We start from the raw sequence: 22729 nt of genomic DNA, 5'->3' as shown, positions 1-22729 counted from the left end.
ATATTTTTTTAAAACTAACAAAATATAATAATTAATGGATTTTTAATAAAACATTTTACTTTAAAACTAACAATATATAATAATTAATAAGCAACCATCAAACTTCTTATATAATTCAATCCAAATTAATAAGAAAAAATATTTTTAAATTGCATTCTATATCCAAATATAAATCATAATTTTGTAAACGCAAAACATAATTTTTTTAAACATCGTAAGTATGAAATTTGAATCAATAAAATAGAATAGAGATGATTAGCATAAATCTTAGATTCAATACATAGAAGTTTGCTGGTTACATTCAATCCCAATAGCAAACACTTGTGAAAATCATATAATTGATCTGGGAAACATTTTTTTCAATGACTTTAATAAGTTATTTCTCAACTCCATATTTTTCCAGAAACTTGATTTTTTCAATAACATGTTTACATTGCTAAAGGTTGTATGAACTCACATTATTTGTTGGAGTCAAATTCTCTCACTTCTTTTATCTCATTATTATGCAACAGTGCCTTTGTGATACTACATTGGCCAATCATATGTCTATGTTTTGGAGCACACATCCCATAACGTTTTGAATGGTTGAATAACATAAGATGGAAGAATATAATTCATAAAGATTCATAAAAGAGAATAATTTAAATGTTTCAACACCATTATTAAATCTTCCTTTGTAATAATAATAACTTTGATTATATAAAGCTTTCTCTTATTACCTTAAATATGTTTTAGTTGTTTATTATGATAAAATATAGATGATAATATTACTATAAAATTATTAAATAAAAATAAATTTTATAAACTAAAAATAATTAGTTGTTATATTGATTAAATTAGATACTATTTTAGAGATTAAAAAAATTATTGATTTTTAAATTATTTTTTATTATTAATAAGTTTATAAATTAGTATATAATTAACTATTAAAGTTTTAATTATTAATTATTTAAATTTTAAATTTATGGTACATGCAATTTTCTCATTCTAATAATATCTACTAGTGAAAGTATACTTGTTTATTTCAATACATAATAACATCACAAAAGTTGTAAGTGAGGTGTTTATTTACTTTGAAATCCTCTAATTGTATAATTTTTTTTAAGATTCCAAGAATAATAATGAAATTACAAAGAAAAGTACACATAATTACCAGAGGAAATAAACGGGCCGAATATATGAAACATATAAACATTTATTTTATATTATTAAATACTTATAAAAATTACAATTTTTTTTCCATTTTTTCAGTTTATTTAACCTTATACATTTTTGACCCTTTTGTCATTTCTATTTCACTTCGAAGTCTAAGATTATTATTATTTATCTAAATATGTGGGAGTTTGTAATAGATCTGAAACATGAAAAAAATTAAAAGTTTTTATTTAAATAAGAAACGTGATGGAATATTGATAAAAGTTGTAAGATTTTATCAGTGTTGGGATTTAGAGAAGCTGAGCTTCGAGATTTTTTAAAGTAAATTTTAATATTTTGATTAATGAGTTTTAAGTAGATGTTTGAAATAGAAAATGAGTATTTAAAGGTCATAAAAAGTCAAATGATTTAACTTTAAAATGTTTTTTCAATATAAAAAGATTACATAATTTAATTTAAAAAAAGAATTAATGGGCCATGAGTCCACGGCCCGTTTCTCTGAGCCCTAAGAAAAGAAAAGCAGAAAATAAAAAGGAGAGAGAAAAGGTTTTGGTTTGGGAAAAATAATTAATTAAGATATAAAGAGGGACACTTACCATTACCAAGGTAACAGCATAGTCTTCTTGTATTGTCTCCTCATCTCGTTCACTGTAAAATCCCCATTACCATTTCATTCAGCACCCAATCGCAGGCATCAACCTAATATATTGGTACGTATGTCTCATCTTTTCCTCAATTATTCTCCGTACCCTCACTTTATGCCACCCTCGTTTCTTCTTGCAACCTAATTTCCCTTACCCACGGTCCAAAAAGATTCAGTATCGGAACTTTCTCATCCACACAACTTCTCTGTCGGTCAATTTTGAGGCACATTGTTTTGGGTATCTGTTTCTGTGTAATTTTTTAAATTTCAATTTATGGGCACACGAAACTTGTAATTTTTTTTTTCAAGATGATATCTTTGGGGTTCCTAAGATACTGATAACTATATACTCTTTTGACTGCATTAGTGTGTGGAGGGTTCTCTGCTCAGATGTCAAATAATCCGCAATTTCCAGGTTTACAGGTAGAGTATATCTTGAACTATGAACTTTGGTTTTCGGCTGTCTCTTTTGTTTTAATGCGTTTTGTTTTTGTTATGAAAGCCTCTTCGGCCTCCTATTACCGGTTCAGTGGATCCTCCCCGCAATTATGCTCCACCTATGCCTGTTCAAGTAATGCGTTTCTTTTTTCCTGTGATTGTATTGGCTCTATGTCAAATTATTAGTTATCTTAAGCAACTTATCTGTTTGTGCAGTTCCGACCTGTTGTTCCTGCTCAGCAGCCACAACAGTTCATTTCCATGCCTTCTCAACATTACCAGCATCACCAACATCAACCTGTTGGTCCTGGTGGTGTTCCCATGATTGGTGTTGGAATGCCTCCACAAAATCAACAGCCCCAATTTTCTCAACCAATTCAACAGTTGCCCCCAAGGCCTAGTCCGCAGTTACCACCCCCATCACAGGCAATTCCAATGCCGGTTGCGCGCCCAAACATGCACATGCCTTCTGAATCAATGATGCCTCAGCCTGATTCTCAAGCTCCAAATGGTTACACACCAGGTGTAGGTGGTCCGGGAATGGCACTGTCGTCATCATATACGGTAAAGTCTTGGCCTGTATGTTGCATTTGTAGTGGGTAAGCTAAAACTCCTATATGTGAATGCTGATTTGAAGATTGCCATTACACAGTTTGCAGCACCCACTTATGGTCAAGTGCAGACAAATTTTAATTCTGCCGGGCAATTCCAACATGTTCCTCAAATTCATGCTCTCACGGGTTCTTCGTCCCAAAGCATTACCACTGGGACAACTCTTCAGAGCAATGGTGGAGGACAGCCTTTAATTACAACTGTCATACCTTCGGTATGAATCTTACTTATTTTTGACATAACATGGATTCAGTGTTTTGCCTCATCTATAAGTAGAATTTCATGCAGATTGAATTTCTGTCTTTCAGGCTACCGTTGTCCAGCCACAGCTTGCTAAGAATGGTTCCACAGATTGGATTGAGCATACCACTTCTACAGGAAGAAAGTAAGTGATTTGAATATTTGCTTGTATTCTTAGGTTACGATGCTCATTATATTGCATATTCTTCAAATAATTTATGAACATTATGGCATGTCGCCGGATCCGTGTAGCCAATTCTATCAAGTGGGAAATGGTCTTGTTGTTTTTGATTACTAGGTGAATGAAAAAAATAATATATACTGGTATTAAGAATTGTTTTATTTGAGGTACTCAAGATATTAACTGTGTACTGGTTTGATTTTGGCCAAGGCATGGATCTTGTTAACTGAGATCCGAGTTGTATGGACGGTTTCTTTCTGGTGCAGTGCAGTAAACATGGGTTGGTATATGTAAAGACACTTTGATATTCGAGTCAACAAATATTTTGGCAAATTAATGATAAGCAATAGTTGCATCAGTTAGTGGGACTTGTGTCGTTACTTGATTGGATGTCAGTCTTTGAGCCTTGCCACAAATATGACAACAATTGTGGGGTTTTTTGTTGCAATAATGAAAATTTAGATTTTTGGCTGGGGTTCCACTTTTACCTTTGTTTGAAGGTGGAAAAGTTGTTTTGCCCCTCAATGTCCATGTATATATTGGAATACATGGTGAAAATGACACTCTGGCCATAGATTTCAATTGCCATGATTGCAACGTGAAATCCCACAATTGCAGTCATAACTGCTGCGAGGGTTGAAAATGACATTCAATCGAGAAATAACATGCGCCCCACTAATTGGCATATTTACTGCTAATCATTAAATTACAAAGTTTCTGTTAACTCAGAACGTTGCAGTGTCTTTGTAACCTACCTCTGCCGCATCTTAGGCTTACTGTAAAGGAAGGCAACTGTCTGTCAACTTGAATCTAGGTCATCCGAAGGTGCACAACAGTCAGTCAACTCAGATACAAAAATTAGAATAATGTGGTATCATGGTTAAATATAAACTAGGGGTTGGTAAAGCGGGATTAGGTTTTAATTTAGTCAATATTTCTGGGTTTCTAGATATTATTTGTCCACAAGTTTAATTGTATGAGTTTTCAATTAATTTTGCAGATTTTATTACAATAAGAAAACTAAAGTATCTAGCTGGGAGAAGCCTTTTGAATTGATGACGCCTATTGAGGTTAGTCGTGCGATTGGTTTCGTTATCATTTTGTTAAACGACTTGTTATTCATACCCCTGGATCTTTTATTTATTTGGTTCTGCCAATGTCACGATGTATATATCTCTCTTGGTCAATTCACTGTATCAGCTGAGTCAACTTATTCAAGTATTGTTATGTGCTTTCTATTTGTCCAAGTCTGGTGAAAATAATCTGCTCCATTAGCTCATTCATTACTGAACTGATTTTCTCTCAGGCAGGCAACCATCAATCTTGACTTTTACGTCTTGTTGTAAGGTCAGTGTTGTGATAAATGCCGGTTGGGCTGTCTGATATCAACTTTTTTTGTTTTCCTTGGGTGATGCTCTAGAAGAATTTTCTATTCCATTTTTTTTAGTCTAGAATAGAAATTCCGTTCTATAAATCAGAAAGAATGACAAAAGACTGTTGATGTTCTCCTACATTTATTTTCACTATCCAATATTAAAACACTTTTTATTTGTCTAGGATTATTTCTTTATGTTTGGGGCATTTAGTAATGGTTTGTTGACTTCTTACTCATGATTGCTTATGTTTGTTACTTTGATATATTTTGTTATTTGTTTAAGCTTCGGAAAAGAAAGTGCTGTTTCTTTCCTATTCCTGTATGTGTGAATCTTTTTTACTTTTAAAGGGATTTCTTCTGATTATGATTATTTCTTTCATTTTTACTTCATATCCATTGGTGGACAATACATAGATTATATTGTTACATTAAATAAGGAGAATTGTAATATTGACTTGACTTCTTATTCTACCCTTTTCTTTTTATGATAAAGTGTCAATTGGATCAAGGGTGTCAAAATCAAGATCATACCTAAGGTTAGGAGGGGGCATAAATCATGCTATCATAGCTTGGATCAAATGATTCTACCAAAAATATAAATTATATTTTAAAAATAACAAGGAAAACAACCTTAACATCTCTACTAAATTTAATTTATGTAAACTTAAATTGAAAATTCATAAGGTCAATATACTCAAACTCTAAATTCACTACTCAACAATTTCAAGTATAAAAGACAGTTTCTTTTTTGTAAATATTGAACATATGGTGATTATCTTTTAGTATCAGTGCAGACAATTCAAAATTCTTTTAATGCCTTTAGGACTTCATATCTTTCAATTTTACCTTATTGAAATCTGCATGTGTGACTCCCATAGCTTTAAGGTGCTTACAGGTACATGCTGTGCTACTCTATTGAGAGGTAGGTGATGCCGTGGGTCTTTGCTGGTTGCTCTACCTATATTGCTTGAATGTTAGAAAATTCTATCATTGCATTACTGTCGTGATGATTAATTCCTTTGTCATGGATGTTCTCATGATTTATTAATCTTGTCACTTGATAAAATGAGCATCACGTGCTTCTAAATCTATGCACGACTTTTGGTACTTGCATCCTATCATCAGTTTCAAATATCATGATTTGTAAAAGATGAAGTAAATGTCTTTGAGGCATTTTTTTTGTCCAAATTCTAAAAGAATGTTTCCAATCTTCATTTGTGTGGAAGAAGTGTATTGTTAGAACATGGGTGTTGATTTTTGTTGTATTACTATGGCTCACACCTTGGAGCTCTGGTTTTCTGCTATGGCAGCAATCTATTAGGTTGCCTTCTATTTCCTCTCTGCAGTGTTTACTGGTGTATGATTTTAGGATCTTAGAAAGATTACTGTAAATAATATTTGTAAAAGAAATTTACAGGTGCATTTATTTATGGACTTTTGGTATGAATGTAAGGTGTAGTTACATAATGAAGATTCAGATCATCATGTGCACTACCTATGACTCCTTTAGTACTCCTGTCTATACACAATATGCTCTGTTGGGAGGATTGTGATTATCAAGATGGACATTGACAACATTGCTGGTGAAATGGTTTGGTTCACTTGGATTTTTCTATTAATATTATGCAAGTAGGAAACATGTAAAAAGGTGTCTGATTCTAGGATCTTCGAAGGTTACTGTGAATGATATTTGTAAAAGAAATTTACAGGTGTATTTATTTAATGGACTTTTGGTACAAATGTAAGGTGCAGATGCATAGCGAAGGTTCAGATAGTCCTATCTATACAAAATATGCTCTGTTGGAAGGACTGTGATTAGCAAGACAGACTTGACTACGTTGCCAGTCAAATGATTTGTTTCACTGGATTTTCTTTGACTATTGTGAAAATAAGTGAATTAAAAATAAACAACTTGGAAGCAGACTTCCAATCAGCATTAGTACTAAATATTTAGAATTTTCTTCTAAATAGACATTTCTCACAGAGGTTTCATGATTGCAGGATACTATCTAAGCAATATATGACTTCTGAAATTTATGGATATGCAGATGTGACCAGTTTTTGGAAATACTTAAATCATTTTTTATTTGCTGAAGTTCATAACACAAGAATATGGGACTGGACTAATAGAAACTACAAATTTCATGAAACATCACTTCACTTTTTGCTGCTTAGAAATTAGAAAAATATAACAAGAGTCGAATAGGTTTGTTGTCACTGTTTGGTGTGAGTTGGTTAGTTAGTTTTTATCCTTTACCTTGCCCATTTATTTTCTGGATTTGATGTTCTCTCTTCTCTCACATTCTTGCTTTCTGAGACTTGAATTTCTAATTTTTCTAATTTATAATCTTTCTTTTGAAAAGAAATATCTTTATGAGAAATGATCCACAAATTGCTTTCCTTTTTATTTTGTTAGAGGGTGGATGAATCAACAAACTGGAAGGAGTATATTAGTCCCGATGGACGAAAGTGGGTGTTAGTTTCATTAATGTCTTTCTCCCTTCTATTTTTAATATTCATTTCTGATTTTATATTTAATGAAATATTCTGTAGGTATTTCTACAACAAGGTCACAAAGGAATCTAAGTGGTTAATTCCTGAGGAACTGAAGGTTTCCACCATTGCAAGCAATGCTCTTTCAAAATTCTTCCTGTTATTTTCTGCCTTTAAATTTTGAACTAATTTTTTTCTGCAAATTATTTCCTTGAAGTTGGCCCGTGAGCAAGTTGAAAAAGCAATTGTCAGTGGACCACATTCTGAGGCATTACTCAATTCTCATACTCAACCCTCTCCGACACCTTCTGTGGCTGAAGCAACACTAAATGCAGATAATATATCTTCAACCAGTCAAGGAGAGCCATCAAGTCCTGTTTCAGTTGCTCCAGTTGTTACTACATCCACAAGTATTCAACAATCTGAGATGCCTCCTGGACCATCTACGTCTCCTTCTGCAACTCCTATAACTGGAACAAAAGTGGATGAACTCGACGCACCTGTAAATACTGTCACACCATCAGATACTAGCGTGGGAGGTGATAAAGCTGTAGTTACGGATATTAGCACTGCTATAACTCCAACGTAGTGTCTATTCCACTAATTTCCTCTTCAGTCTTTATTTATTTTTTGTCTACATGAATGACAAATTCATTGTGTGGTAAATGTTGTAGGAACGACACTAACAATGATCCAGCTCAAGATACTCTAGGTTCTGCCGATGGAGTTCCCGCAGAAGATAAAGAAGTACACTTCTCTCATTGTTGTTTTCTTTATGTGTTGGATGATTTTTTTTTTCTGGTGCTTATCAGTCTGATTTGTCTCAAATTTTGTAGGATGGTAAAACTGATTCAGTAGGGGAGAGAAGGAATCATGTGGCTGCCGAAACAAAGGCAGTTGAGCCAGAAACCCTTATTTTTGCAAATAAGATGGTATGAGAATGAAATATCAATTTTTTTTTATTTCTATCTGTATTATGTTCCTGGGCACTAATCATTCATCATATTACCTTATTAGGAGGCCAAAGATGCTTTCAAAGCACTCTTGGAATCTGCAAATGTTGGATCTGACTGGACTTGGGATCGGGTAGAGTGATTTCATTGATATATTTTAAAGTCACATACCTCTATACAATTTTAAATTGTTTGAATGTTTCTCTGTCTCCTGTTTATGTGATTTGTCTAACATAGACATTTCTATGTTTTAGGCTATGCGTTTAATAATTAATGACAAAAGGTATGGTGCGTTAAAAACACTCAGTGAAAGGAAGCAAGCTTTCAATGAGGTAATTCTTATATAATTTGGAGAGAACTATTATTGCTTTTAAGATTCTCCTTTATTCCCTTACTCTTTTTCCTATTATGTCCCTGTTGCTTTAGCTGACATATTTTATCCTGTAAGGTGTAAGTATCAATTGTTTTTTTTCTATTTGTAAAGTATTTGAACAAGTCCAATTTGAAGTGTATAAATAATAGATGGAAAGTTGTGTTGTAGTAATTGTGTTTGGGACACCTGTGGTTGTTGTGACTGTTGCTGCACTATACCGAAACTGTTTAAAACCCATCTTGGCTCACATGTTTGAGTTATTAAACATTTTTTCTATCATTTTCATCATCTCTCCATTTTTGGCATCTGAAACTATATAGGGTTTGAAAATTTTCATTTCTTATCATTTACACAACTTTTAAAACCTACCTTTATTTTTAGCCAATCCATGACCCACTGCATACATGTCCCACTCTTCAGTCACATTGTCAGCTACTACCCTCCTATGGGTCTCTGTTCATGTCCTTTACTGTTCAGACACCCTCTCTTTCCTTGCCAATACTCTTGCACAAGCCTGTTAGATTTTTGTTCCTATAGGCACTATGCTCTATTCCTGGGTGTGTAGAGTACTTTGCACTCTTACGACCTTTGAGTTTTTTTCTTTCCATTTAATGCCATTATGGTCCTTTTTGGTTTTAATTGTGAGTTATTGGAGTATTGTGATGTAATGTAATTTTTAGTTATTAATTATGAACATATTTTTATTTTTGAGCATTTTTGTGTCGTATAAAATATATATGTTGTATCTGTTATGATGGATTTTTCATCTCTGAACCTGCTATAGCACTTTTAGGGTTGGCCACTCAATCTAATTATTGACAACTGTAGTCGTGTCTAAGAGCAACAACTGTCTTAAGAGGCTGAAATATCTGTCAAGTGGTCTTGTTCGTGTGCATCACATTGGATGTATGCTATAGAAATACAATCTATGGAACTATTTTTTTTTTAAATGTTTGCAGAATATGTTGGACTTTTTATGCACTTTTGAAAATAAAAAAGCTTAATGCCTCCTCCTCAACACAAGAAATTATGCAGACATGTGGGAATGGATGGGGTCAAATTTCCTGTGGATACACTATTATGATATTTTCTGGGGACGTCATCTACTTCCCTTATTTAGGCCTGAGTTTGATTTTGTTCTAGAACGGTTTCCCCTTTATTCTCTCAATTCCCATTATTTCTTTTGATCAATCTAACACTTCTCGTTGTCTCTATTTCTTAGAAAGGAAAATTTATACCAAATTACTATTTTAACAAATCTGAATAAGAATATATTTATGTATGATTGTTATTAAGAGAGAATAGGTTACTGGTGACTACCTCCTCCATGTTTGTACATCCCTACAAGATTTATCTCTAAATCTCTTTTAATTGCAGGGATTGGGGGAGATTCTATTCTTACTACCATCCCTAATATAATATGTACTGGATGACTACGTTAAATGTTGGTAAAATGATAACACTATTTATCTTTTTCATTTTTCAGTACTTAAATCAGCGGAAAAAACATGAAGGAGAGGAAAAGCGAATGAAACAAAAAAAAGCACGGGAGGATTTTAAAAAAATGTTGGAAGTATGTTTATGTGCTTCCATGTTTCTTTATAGCTGTGTTATGTGTGGCTTCCTTTTTTACCTTCCTTTTGCTAATATATTAAATTATGTTCCAGGAATCCACGGACTTGGCTTCATCCACTAGATGGAGGTTTGTTTTTTCATTATATTTAAATTGTTTTTTTTTGAGATATTTCATCCAGTTGATATTAATGATAATTAATACCTTTGCTATTGATTCTTTTGGAGGTTTGTTTTTTCATGATATTTAAATTGTTTTTTTTTTTTGAGATATTGCATCCAGTTGATATACTTGATAATTAATACCTTTGCTATTGATTCTTTTGGACTCACTCAGCAAAGCCATGTCTATATTTGAAAATGATGAACGTTTCAAGGCTGTTGAACGGGACAGAGATCGCAGGGATATGTTTGAAAGCTTCTTGGAGGAACTTCTAAACAAGGTGGATTCTGCTACCTCATCCTTCAACCATTTATAGAACCTTTGGGCATTCGCCTTTGATTGAATGTTTACTATATATGCCCATATTTGTTAATGTTAAGTATGTTGACCTTGCTTCTGAGTAAAAACTTTGGATTAGACATGCATGCTATGTCTTTGGATGATATATAGTGTTGTTAGTCTCTAGTGCCTATACTTTCACTATTTACTACGGTTTATTTTGGATGTTTCTGGGATGATCAAAATTTTGCTATTGTGAAGTGCAACACCTTTTTTTTCAAGGATTTAAGTCAGAGTGGTAGCTAGTGTTGTCAAACTCAAGGGATTTGAAGGGGGATTAAATATCAAGCTCAAGGATCATAACTCGACTGGTAATAGATTAAAAGTGTAATATGGACAAAAAAAATGCATGATAACTCAAATATTAAGATCCAATACATACACAACTCAACATAGTTTCATAAGTCATAAAATAACTAACTCGTAATAACTAATAAATCAGTATAACTTAATAAAATTATAAACGTAACTGAACACTCCAACTCTAAATGGCAGCTAGAATAGAAAACATATAAAACAGATCACTGAGAAGAAGTATCTTTTAAATTTTTATATTTTATTAAAATGATAAAATAAAAAGCTTCATCGGAAGAAAAACTCTGAATAGTCAGCAACCTCCAAAGTAACAGAGAAGACTGATGCACCCCGACATTGGTGTCACTGTCTGCAAAGACTGATGCCAATGACGCCAGCACTAGCGATGGTGATGCAAGCCTTGTCGCCAGGGACAGCAACACAAGTGTTTTGATGGCTGGCGACAAAAAATCAAGTGTTGCAATGGCCGGTGACCACGATAGGTACACTGCGATGACCGGTGTCAGGAGAGGTATAATGGCTGACAATGGTGATGGGAGTATTGATGATGAGCACAGTTGAGCAGAGCTGAGTCACACAGGATGCCATTTGGTACTGATTTTTCATTGGTAATCCTAGGGGAAAAGGGTCATCCTTTTTAGATTTTTAAAACTGGGTCACTGTAACCCAACCCGGAAAGCCCAAATACATGAGTTGGGTAACGATGCCCAAGCCCACACAAATACTTTCAGGATCAATGCTATGTGCTATCAGCCTTGCATGCTTGGGTCTCCATACTCGCAGGATTGTGCATTTGCAAATTTTGACAACATTGTTGGTAGCTAAGTTATATTATGGAAAAATGAAGTTTGTCAGGAGTCAAATAATAAAAAAAGCTAAAAGTTGAGAAAAGAATGAAGTTTCCATTCTTACTGGGTATGGAACCATGAGTGGAGTTTTTTTGCTGTAATCAATGCATTAAAACATAGAAATATTTTGAAGTGCTTTAAATAAATATGTGCTGATATATAATTTTATCAGGAACGAGCAAGGGTACAGGAGGAACGAAAGCGAAATATAATGGAATACAAAAAGTTTTTGGAATCTTGTGACTTTATAAAGGTAAATAGTTGTTTATGCCCTAAAAGATTATAAGATTTTTCCATGATGCTATTCTCTCATCCAACTCTTCACAGGCTAGTACACAGTGGAGAAAAGTTCAAGATCGCTTAGAGGCTGATGAAAGATGTTCTTGTCTTGAAAAGATTGATCGCTTGGAAATATTCCAGGTAATTTATCTTTTTTATTTATCTTCACAATTGAACTTACCTGTCATTCTAAATCAACATCATTACTATTGAAAATTTGTGCCCATCTAATTATATTTTTCTTTTCAGGATTATTTACGTGATTTAGAAAAGGAAGAGGAAGAGCAGAAGAAGATACAAAAGGTGCTATTATGTTCATCCTCTATAGGGCTCTTTAACTCTACCCTGTAGTTCCTCTGTTTATTGCTTAATATCATCGTATATGTTTTCATAACATAATAGGAAGAATTGAGAAAGACAGAACGTAAAAACCGTGATGAATTCCGCAAATTGATGGAAGACCATATTGCTTCAGGCATTCTTACAGCAAAAACTCACTGGCGTGATTATTATACAAAGGTTAAGTGTCTATTTTGTGGTTATTTGTATTTTTTTGTTATATTTTAAAGTGCAAAATTTAAACTGCGGTAGCTTACGTAATATTACCTTAAGTTTTTTTCTGTTTTCTTATTTGTTGCCTAGGATAATTCTTTTTATTATGACAACAGAGATGATATCTTTTGAGTGGTCTTGTAGGTGAAAGATTTACCTGCCTACGTAGCAGTGGCATCAAACACTTCGGGTTCAACTCCCAAAGACTTGTATGAAGATGTTGCTGAAGAGCTAGAGAAACAAGTGAGCATGCTAATCTCTCTTTATGGTTGGCTTTGAACTTTGTCTAGTAATTTCATGGGTAAAATTTATTTATTTTCCTTTTAGGGTCTTTCATCTCATGCATTTATACATTAATTTATTTTTAAACGAAAAAAGCTATTATATTTTTGTTGAGTCTGTTAAGTTCTCTCCCATTAAATCATGACGCTGCACATCTTTAGTTGGAATCTCTTAAGTTCTCTCCCACTAAATCATGAGGCTACACATCTTTAGTTGGAATCATGCACACCCATAAGGATTTACACTAGCCCAGGTGGGTTAAAGATATCCACATTTGTAAAAGGTCAGATGGGGTTCTAATGAGAGTCCATTACAATACACATCTTGTTATATGAGGTTCTTGTATGACTAAATAGAGCTGGTGGACTTCTACTTTCATGAATCCTGAAAAAAATTACCATTGATAACAAGTGGTTCTCATAAAACGGAAATCTTCCCTTGTTTTGTATATTACAGTATCATGAGGAAAAAAGTCGAATAAAAGATGCAGTGAAATTGGCAAAGGTATGATGTATCACTCTTCAGTGGTTTCTGCTTAACAAATATTTTCTGATGGATATGATGTTATCATGCATCTCAGATCACATTATTGTCAACCTGGACGTTTGAAGACTTCAAATCAGCTTTATCAAAAGACATTGGTACTTTTCCTATATCTGATTTCAATTTAAAGGTATGTAAATGAGTGGGATATATGCTTTTATGTTCTGTTTTGTGCATTTCAATATTAAATTTCTTTACTTGTCTCAATACTAATTATAAGTCTGTTTGTTACAATGAATGGTGGCTTAAACTTTGCTTTTGTCACTAGCTTTTCTCAGCTATTCTTTAGTTTTGGTTTTTCTTTGCATGCTTTAATTATGATATTCTGTGTATGTGTACCCGTGTTGGGAGTATATTAGGAGAGAGGCACTAATATTGACCATTCAATCTTACTTGGATAGACAAATGCAGATAGGTAGACTAGCTCCTTAACAAAAAATGAATTGTGAAATTCTTGAAAGTAGAGTTGTAAATTGTGTACCTTTTTTGTGTACCATTTTCTGTATACACCAGGTCTTCATTTTTTTGACTATTGTGGCCACTACAGTGTTGGTGGTTATCTGATTCATGGTAGATGTGAGTGCAATTGTATGAGGCTTGAAAACCCCTGTATACCCTCATGATGCATTGATACTGTGCCTTTTAAGGTGAGGTGATTTCCTGTAATGCCTTAAACAGTCATCATAAAACTTGCCTATATAACCGAATGGATCACCCACAATCGTATTCTCACTCAATACAGGAATTAATAGAAAGAAACAGTTGGAAAACTGGTTATTATGATAATTGGAGAAATCTAAAGTTACTTTTGTCTTTGACATATCGAAGTTTGTCTTTTATGAATTGTTTACCACAGTCCTTAATATTTGTTTCATTTATAAGTGACCATAAATGGTGTCATATGTCTTACAACGGTTAACTTCTTAGAGTTTGATTCTAATAATTCTCAGTTTGGAATATAATTTGTGCATGCATGTTTGACCGATGCTTTACTATCCTGCAGCTAGTGTTTGACGAGCTACTAGAACGGGTGAAAGAGAAGGAGGAGAAGGAAGCTAAGAAGCGCAAACGTTTTGCCGATGATTTCTTTCATCTGCTATATTCTATCAAGGTGCAGTATCGTGAACATCAATGTCTAAGTTATGTTATATACTGTAATGGTTGAGAAATAAGGACTATTATATATCTTTTCTTTTGCTTACTTCACTGCAGGACATTACCGTGTCTTCAAAGTGGGAGGACTGTATACCACTTCTTGAGGATAGCCAGGAGTTCAGGTGTGAATCAATGATAAATTTAAACATTGTGAATAAATTGTTTTATGGGTGGATGTGGAGCAATAAGGCTTTATTTATATAAGGATGATTTTAATTCTTTAAAATAAATGAAAATATATTTGGAAAAAGAAATTAAATCTCATTTAGTGGAGCTATTCTATGGTGTTGAAATTGCAAGGATTTAAGTTGCATATGAATATTTGAATATTATTTGGAACATGCTAGAAAAAAAAGCTATCCTTGTTTACAGTCGTAAGGTTGTACAATGGTAAATACATGTAATTGGGAATTACAATCAACGATGTAAGGCATAGGAAAAACAATTAATTACAAATGAGGATGCTGATTTCCCCAACATTTCATTGTGTAAATTATGCGATTGTCTATGTTAAACCCAAAGACTGGCATTTAGATACTAGGGTATGAAAACTTGGTCAAATGAAGTGATAGAAACTTTGGCAATTGATGACTTGCAGAGAAGACAATCCATCCATTTAACTGACATATGGGTGAGAGATAATAGTGGCAGTCAATGATAGGGTCGTATGCCAGGTTGGGAATAGGTTAGGGGATAATGAGCAGATGACAAATATAAGTTGATGATGACGACTGAAAAGTAGAGGGAGTTGAGCGTGAAAAAATAGGATGAAGTAAATCAAACTCGTCTCAAGACATGCTAGAGTAAAGCCAATATGAGGAAAGATCAACCAAATTGAAGCCATGCCATTCTTCATAAAGACAAGCAAGAATGGAGCCAATACAGGGAAATGTAGGCTTGAACAAAGCCAGTGATGTTTTTAACAGTGTTAAGTCCCTCATCAAATAGGATTAATTATTATATGTTTTATGGGGCTTTGACAATTCTCTCCCTATTAAGTTAGATTTTTCGGTTGAGTTAACCCCACTCCATTTCTTATATGGCATCTGATCCTATCTATTCTTGATTTTAGGGTTGTTGTGGATGCCCATTCTTGTAAACTACATGTGTCAAATGTTTAGTTTTAGGTAAGAGTAGTGTTAATACTTCCTATACCCAAAAGGAATATGGCCAAATCAGTCTTTACGTAGCTTGAACAATTCTGTTGAGCTAACTTTTAGGGTCAAGTTAGGTATAGTTCATTTTATAACATGCTGAAACTGTTAAGGAATATGTGAAATGTTATTTGCAGTGTGTATAAAACGCAAAGGGAGCGTACTAATTATTTATACTCCTAGGCTTGTACCAAATAGGGAATGCCTCTCAATAATACAAGAGAATAGAAAAAGACAATTAATTACAAATTATAATGTTGATTCTTTAAATGCATTAATTATGTTAACACATGATTCTTTAGATAAGGCAATTCAAATTTATTGATTTTTAATTTTCTCGTTTGGTAAAATAATTTCAATTTCCACCAAATGCAAAATTATTGTAAATCAAACAATTGTTAATATTTCAAAAATATCAATATTGATTATTTTTTAGTCGATCTTGCTTCATGTTATGTTTTTTGGTCAAAATTTTATTAACTGATATTGACAAATCTTTTTCTTTGTTGATGTTAGCCAAAATTGTTTTCATATAATGTTGACGACAATTATTTAGGTCGACATTGATTGTGGTTGTTTTTTACATTGTTGGTTTGAGATATTGTTTTACCAACTCTTCAATCAATGTTGGCTGAAAAATTGTCATAGTTGGCCAAAAACAATCCTAATTAATGTTGGCTGAAAGTTTTTCTAATCAAATATTAGAAATAAGTCCAACAAACTATTGATAAAGAATAACATTGGTGTCGATAAAAAAAAGAATCACACCAGAAGTCAATCGAAAAAATCTAGTTCATATCCGTCAAAAAAGAGTCTTCCCTATAAGGGCCAACTGGTTAACAACATCAAGTGAGAAATAACAGTTGTCTATAACAACAAAAATTAATCCTAACAATTTTATTAAAAAATAACTCCTATCAGTATCAATAAAACAATCTTAGTTGATATCAACGGAAAAATAGTCATTCCAACAATGTCTTAGTCTTTTAGTCAAGTCATTATTTCAACCAAAATCAAGCTACGGAGATAATACAAAGAGGCATGAAGAATTTCAAATTCTTATATTTTAGATAAAATTTGAAATTGTCTAATTTTAAGTAATCCAATTACTCATAAAATTCTAGAATTTAAACTTTGTTTTGAAATTCCTTACCTAAAAAACAACATATTTTTGTCATAAAAAAATTCAAATTCTTTATAAAAATGAATTCTCCTCTTAAAATTCTCTATCCAAACACACTATAATATAGAGTATCCAAATACTTGTATGGTGCAGTTCCAGCACTTTATTACTTTTGATTGATATCCTATTTTTCCATAATAAATCTAGAATAATGAAATGCAAAATTTTTTTAGCACCATTGTGCTGCAGCATTGTATCTCCACCTGTGGTCCCTACAAACCTTCCGTAACATTCTATCTTTCTCTTGTGGCGGTTCTGACTGGGATCACCGTCAAATAATGTCTGGTGCTGCTCCTATGGGAGAAATACCTGCTGTTCGGTTGGAAGATTCCACTGCAGGTGTTTTGGCTTTGTTTTCATGGCAGATTCAAGCCTTCTTTCTTTTGCTTATCTAACCTTTGACTAGATCTGGTCCTTTTTTTTTTCGAATTTAAGAAATGATCCAGATTGAGGACGGTCCTTTTCTTTTGATGTTGACATTGTTGTTGTACTTTGGATTACCATTTTTTAATTTGCATAATAGGCTGTTTTGATACATGGGATTTGTTATTTAAGTGATTCAAACACATTGATTAGTATGCATAATTTTCTTTGATTAAAGTATTGAAACTTTTTAGTAAGCTATTTGGATTATTGATTTTGAGTATTAATGATCAGAGACCTGCATGGTTTGATTAATCCAAAATGTATCAATTACAAGCTGATTTTGGCACCTGACACCTCTTTGGATGTCTAGCCATATTTCTGGAGGATTACAAAGACAATTTTCTCTTCCAAAACCAGAGCTTCCAGCACCACTCGATTATGGAACAAAACCACTTCAGAACCTGAACCCGAACCTGTATCCATTTGGGATGTATTGGACTGTCCACCCTCCATTCCTCAGAACTGCCTCCACCCAGTTTGGTGCCTCCCATTGCCAAATGCCCAAAACCAACTCCAGGGATGATTTGAAACTATGAAGCAGACATTTACTTGAAAATAAATAATTATTTTATTGATCACAATCACACCAATTACATTCTTATCATCTGTATTTGTAATAATCAAATCCTTTAAAATAAAAAATAAAAAAACGATGGAACGAATAGGAAGATTCTGAAGATATTTTTCACCGAGTACTATGGAGATTCTTAGAAAGTGGACTTTAAGTCTAACTTAACTTCTCAAAGCTGACTTGTAAGGTGATATTTGCAACCATAAATGCACTATAATTTGTCTATATTTCTAGTTAGTGTGAGATCTCCATTACACCCCATCATGTTGTTGAGGATTGAATATCTCAAACGTATGAGTATGACTATTTAGTACACATTTGATGGAATATTTCTTATCAGAGGATTTTTTTTGAGAAAAAGGATCAGAGGTTCATTGCTAAAATGGTTTTTGGATAAATGTGGATATAGAACGAAATTTTGAATATGGACAAAGAGTAATCCTGTTAAAATATATTTTATATATCCAGTTTTTTTTTAATTGGATCTGGATATGATTTGGTTGGATCTTTTTATCCAGGTATATTCATCTGGCCTATTACTGATGAATGGCTTGAACAGATTTACTTTTTGAGATTAGAGCATCATTACATGTATTATAAATTAGTTAATATTGTATTGTATATATCTTAGGTATAGTATAGCAGGCACTGTGTGATCTGCGATTACATGTTTTAGCTTCTCTGCTTCACACTGGTCTTTGGGATTTGCTTCTTAGAATTAACCTATAATACATTCAAGCTCTTATTTTTATTTTATTTGTCATGTTATTAGGTCTATTGGAGATGAGAGTCTTTGCAGGGAAGTATTTGAGGAGTACATTGCACAACTGAAAGAAGAGGCAAAAGAAAGTGAGCGGAAACGGAAGGAGGAAAGGGTATAATTTTTGCTCATTGCATATGTATTTGAGATTTGTGTCATTCATTTTCTCTTACATATGAATAATAAGCTATCATTATACGACGTGCAAATCCTTCTAAATTCTAGGGGAGAATAAAGAAGAAAAGGAGTGCAAATATGTTGTGGATAATCAGTCAGCTAGTTGATTGCTGCCTAGTTCGATAGCTGGGAATATCAGTTATCATAATTGTCATTGTGAATTGTGATGTATGCTAGAGTGTGCCAATTTATGTATTTGTTACTTTTATCTGGACATCTTGCTAAATGAAGTATTTCTAAAGATGAAAGTATGTTCTTCTGTTTAAGTTTTTCTGTTTTATCCTTTTCTTTTAAGGTGTACATGAATTCCTTTTAATGCATGCTTGTCACTATAATTTTCTACCATTAACAAAGAATACGAGTGAATTTTCCAAATAAATACATAGTGCATATCGTAGTAATTTCAGTATATAAATTATTTTCAAATCCTCTGTAGTTTTTCACCATCTTTATAGTCAGGCATGGAGTAGTGTCAAATCTGGACAGCAATATCTTAAACTGATATGAATTTCTTTATTCATTAAGTTAAGTCTGTCAATAGAAAAGGAGTCACTGAGTAGCTTGTAATAATTTTTCTGCAGGTGAAGAAGGAAAAAGACAGGGAGGAAAGAGAGAGAAGGAAAGGGAAGCAAAGAAGGGAAAAAGATGGTGGGCGTGAAAGAGGGAAAGATGAGGCACACAAGAAGGATAAAGCAGACAGTGACAGTATGGAGTTATCTGAAATCCAATCCTCCAAAGAAAACAAAAGGTCTGAAGATGATAGTAGAAAACAAAGGAAGCAACGTCATAGTCCCGAGCACGAAATGGATAAAGAGAAGACTAAGAAATCTCACAGTCATGGTAGTGACCGCAAGAAGTCAAAACGTGTATGTAGATTTGTGACTTGTCTGTCTTAAAGATGTTATTGTTAATGATTTCTATAATTTATTGTTCACTGATTTCTGCCTTTTGGTTGCATTTTTCCCTTGGTGGAGCAGCGTGCATCTGGCCATGAATCAGATGAAGGACGGCACAAAAGACACAAGAGAGACCACCGGAGAGAAGGTGATCATGGAGATCTTGAAGATGGGGAGTTTGGAGATGGTGTGGATAGATGGTAGCCATATTATTCTATTCGAACTCCTATGCTTACCTCTTTAGCTCAATATGTATTATTTTTCTAAAAAAATTATTCAAACACATTTTGAAGAGAACTTACTAGTATTCTAATGTTCTGCACTGAAGATTTTGCCACAAGAATGAAAGGTTAAGTTCTCACGTGAGGATCCCAGTTTGTTGCAACTTGCTTTGATTGATAAATGAACATTCTCATGTCAAGTTTTCACAAAATCATGTTCATGTTCTTTGTGTATCACAAAAATCACTAATTACATAAAATCCCACTTGTTGTGTATCTAGTTAGCTTCAATTAGGAGGGTTATTGGCACTTATGTGATTTCATTTTGGTCCATATGTAATATCATTTGTAGTTTAACGCTGAATCTTAGACCAATGTTTTGAGTGCAGACTGGACTGAATCGGACTTGGTTACTTTGCGATGGTGTTATGTCACTGATTGCCTGTAACAATTATTGTTTCTCATTCCTAGGCTGAACATGATTCATAACCACGAATAGGTGTGTCCAAAACTCATTAATAATATAAGGACCTACATTCACAGAAATTTAATGCCAAGGCCTAAGATTTCTACGAGGTTTTGTGCTAATGGTTAGCAGCTGATTCTACGTTTAAACCATTATCATTTACAGTTGAGTTGCATTCTGGCCTGTGATCAGAACTCAGCACGTAGGGAAATGCTTAACACCGCGAGCTATTGGAAATTCCGAAATGGTCATAACGGAGAAATCATTCTGTTGATCAGGTAACAAGCACCGCTTATTTGACTTGCGTTGTTTTATCTATAGTTAGTGGAGTTGATACTAGACACAAACCTTTTAAACTTTGTTTTTTCCCTCCTACAATTATTACTGAATTAACTTTTCGAGATAATTGAAAATATAGATTATAGATATCCAGTATCAGATTATGGTTCAAAGTGTGCCTTTTTCATTGTTAGTACCAAAGAACTCTTTCACAAATAGCATCTAGCCTACCCTTTTTTAATGACCAAGGTGAAGTATGAACAATGAAGTTATTATTTCTGTTTTGGAATAGATTCAAAGCAGATGGTCCTTATCTTTTCTGTTATCGTGTACCAGTGTTTTATGACTTGTATATGATATCTGGAAAGTTAGAAGCATCTTATTCGATATATTCCAAAACAAACAGAAAAAAATGGTAATATTTAATGAAGATGTCCAAGTATGGCCAAACAACCGCCGCGCTATTCCTTTATGCCCCATTTTTTATGCCTTTCTTCGCACCTTCCATTCGTTTCTCTTTTCATTTCAATGACTTTGCTGGTAAGAACTTGTTCCCTCAAGTCATTTTCTGGCGTCTATTATGACAAACATATTCAAAATACAATGAGTGTGAAGTTACAATGAAGGTCTTATCTTCAATTTCTTAAATGCTTCACCCAAATTAAAAGAGTTCGGAAACAATGACAACTTGGGTCATTTTTATCTTTTTTTTTGCATAATGGAGTTTAAGCACTCAACAACATTAATCACTAACTAGTCATATATACCAAGTCAAAAGTGGAATATATGCATTACTTGCCTCTCTGTGTTGACAAGCGAAATCAACTCATTAATGTGGAAGACTTGCGCAACACAATTCTGCATAACCTGGTCCCCACCTCCGCTCTTAAATGCCTTTATAATAAAAGAGAAATGCAGAAATTTTACAGGCATGTATTGCTATCACTGAATAATAGTTTTTGGGCTATTGCACAATTTCCTGAGTTTTAGCCTTAGACGCCACTAGATTGTGACTTGTGAGTTCTGACATTGTAGACCACCTCAATTCTTTAATCTATGTGAAAATCTGTCTCAATGTCCTATCATAGATATATTTGGTAAAGGTTCAATTAAAAGCTTGGTTGGTTCAACCGAATCAGTATGTGAACAAAGTATCTATCATAACTTGATACATGAGCAAAATACTACTTATTATGTATGACTTTTCCAATCCTCTTGATATGCAATGAGGTAGGTTTGTTCTCAATTACAATAAGGTCTCAGAATGGCCTAATCTCTAGTGTTCAACACCGTAAGTACATGGGAAACTACATGAACCTAACTTTTGACACAGTTAGAACTACTTCTTTCTTAATTCTAATAAAAATTGGTTTGAATACAGACCTTATATTATCATCGAAATGCAAAGGGATGGAATTTACAAAGCTAGAATTCATAAATTTCAGGTTTCTAGAAGTTACTACGATGCATGCATCTGTTTGAAAGGTAAAGATACTCCAACAACATTCATAAGTACAAAAAATGAGAATCCTGTTAAGAAGAAACTCGTGAATATGGAAAGATAGATGCTGAGCTAGATTATCTCTAGAAATGCAAAAGCTGAATAATAAATGCAAATGAAAAGCTTCTTCCTTTTGCAAATTTCATGCTTTTGATTCTTAACTTTTGGCACGTTTACGTCATCCAGTAGTGCCACTGGGTGCACTCTCATTGCTTGTAGCTGCTAATGTTCCCCATTAGACATGCCAAATATTATTTCACAAACACCTTTAAAAATCACTGTAATCAATTCTGCATTACATGTGGATGCACATCATCATTGTTTTGTCACGAATTGGATTATCATGTTGATGTCACAGCCATTAATATTCTAAAGCTTTATATTGGAAGGAAAAAAAAAAGGATTAAGTAAACACATGAAGCTATGCATAACACGCATGTGAAAAGATCCATCATCTCAATTACTGGGACCATTTCACCAATCACAGTAGATGCCTTATTTCTGCAGTTGGTCCTACTTGTGTTTGGAAAGAGTAAAGCTTCAAATTTATTTTTTAAATATAAATGTCATGTCACCTTTAACTA

General features: G+C 33.4%; 1 protein-coding gene across 12 annotated transcripts; it reads left to right on the top strand.

Annotated features, from left to right (window-relative positions):
• The first annotated feature begins 1711 nt into the window (after nucleotides 1-1711).
• On the top strand, nucleotides 1712-22497 carry LOC137829775 (pre-mRNA-processing protein 40A). Of its 12 annotated transcripts, none has more exons than XR_011084082.2 (32): nucleotides 1712-1865; nucleotides 2166-2221; nucleotides 2301-2369; nucleotides 2453-2800; nucleotides 2889-3062; nucleotides 3157-3233; nucleotides 4270-4339; nucleotides 7061-7113; nucleotides 7198-7255; nucleotides 7355-7722; nucleotides 7812-7884; nucleotides 7974-8069; nucleotides 8155-8223; nucleotides 8345-8422; nucleotides 9950-10036; nucleotides 10131-10165; nucleotides 10373-10478; nucleotides 11873-11953; nucleotides 12028-12120; nucleotides 12229-12282; nucleotides 12382-12498; nucleotides 12676-12774; nucleotides 13270-13317; nucleotides 13394-13486; nucleotides 14360-14467; nucleotides 14569-14633; nucleotides 18618-18720; nucleotides 19364-19648; nucleotides 19760-19878; nucleotides 20289-20398; nucleotides 20531-20643; nucleotides 22090-22497. XR_011084082.2 is itself a non-coding variant. In XM_068636679.2 (30 exons), the coding sequence occupies exons 3-30, from the start codon at nucleotides 2189-2191 to the stop codon at nucleotides 19880-19882; spliced, it is 3063 nt and encodes a 1020-aa protein (XP_068492780.2). In that variant the 5' UTR covers nucleotides 1748-1865; nucleotides 1969-2036; nucleotides 2166-2188; the 3' UTR covers nucleotides 19883-20111. The 12 variants fall into 12 exon arrangements, 4 of the variants coding, with proteins under 4 accessions (XP_068492779.2, XP_068492780.2, XP_068492781.2 ...); XR_016523030.1 differs by lacking the exon at nucleotides 22090-22497 and adding an exon at nucleotides 13904-14003 and having other exon boundaries at nucleotides 13394-13454; nucleotides 20531-20817; XR_011084083.2 differs by lacking the exon at nucleotides 22090-22497 and adding an exon at nucleotides 13870-14003 and having other exon boundaries at nucleotides 13394-13454; nucleotides 20531-20817.
• The last annotated feature ends 232 nt before the right edge of the window (nucleotides 22498-22729 follow it).

Source organism: Phaseolus vulgaris, chromosome 7, assembly GCF_051622355.1.
Source record: "Phaseolus vulgaris cultivar YP4 chromosome 7, ASM5162235v1, whole genome shotgun sequence".
Lineage (NCBI taxonomy): Eukaryota > Viridiplantae > Streptophyta > Magnoliopsida > Fabales > Fabaceae > Phaseolus > Phaseolus vulgaris.
This window is presented reverse-complemented; position numbering and strand designations above follow the sequence as displayed.

Coding starts and splice junctions, on each gene's coding strand:
- LOC137829775 (XM_068636678.2), top strand. CDS start 2,189: ATGTCAAATAATCCGCAATTTCCAGGTTTACAG. Junction 3,234..4,269: donor ACCACTTCTACAGGAAGAAA/GTAAGTGATTTG, acceptor TTAATTTTGCAG/ATTTTATTACAATAAGAAAA. Junction 7,256..7,354: donor TAATTCCTGAGGAACTGAAG/GTTTCCACCATT, acceptor ATTTCCTTGAAG/TTGGCCCGTGAGCAAGTTGA.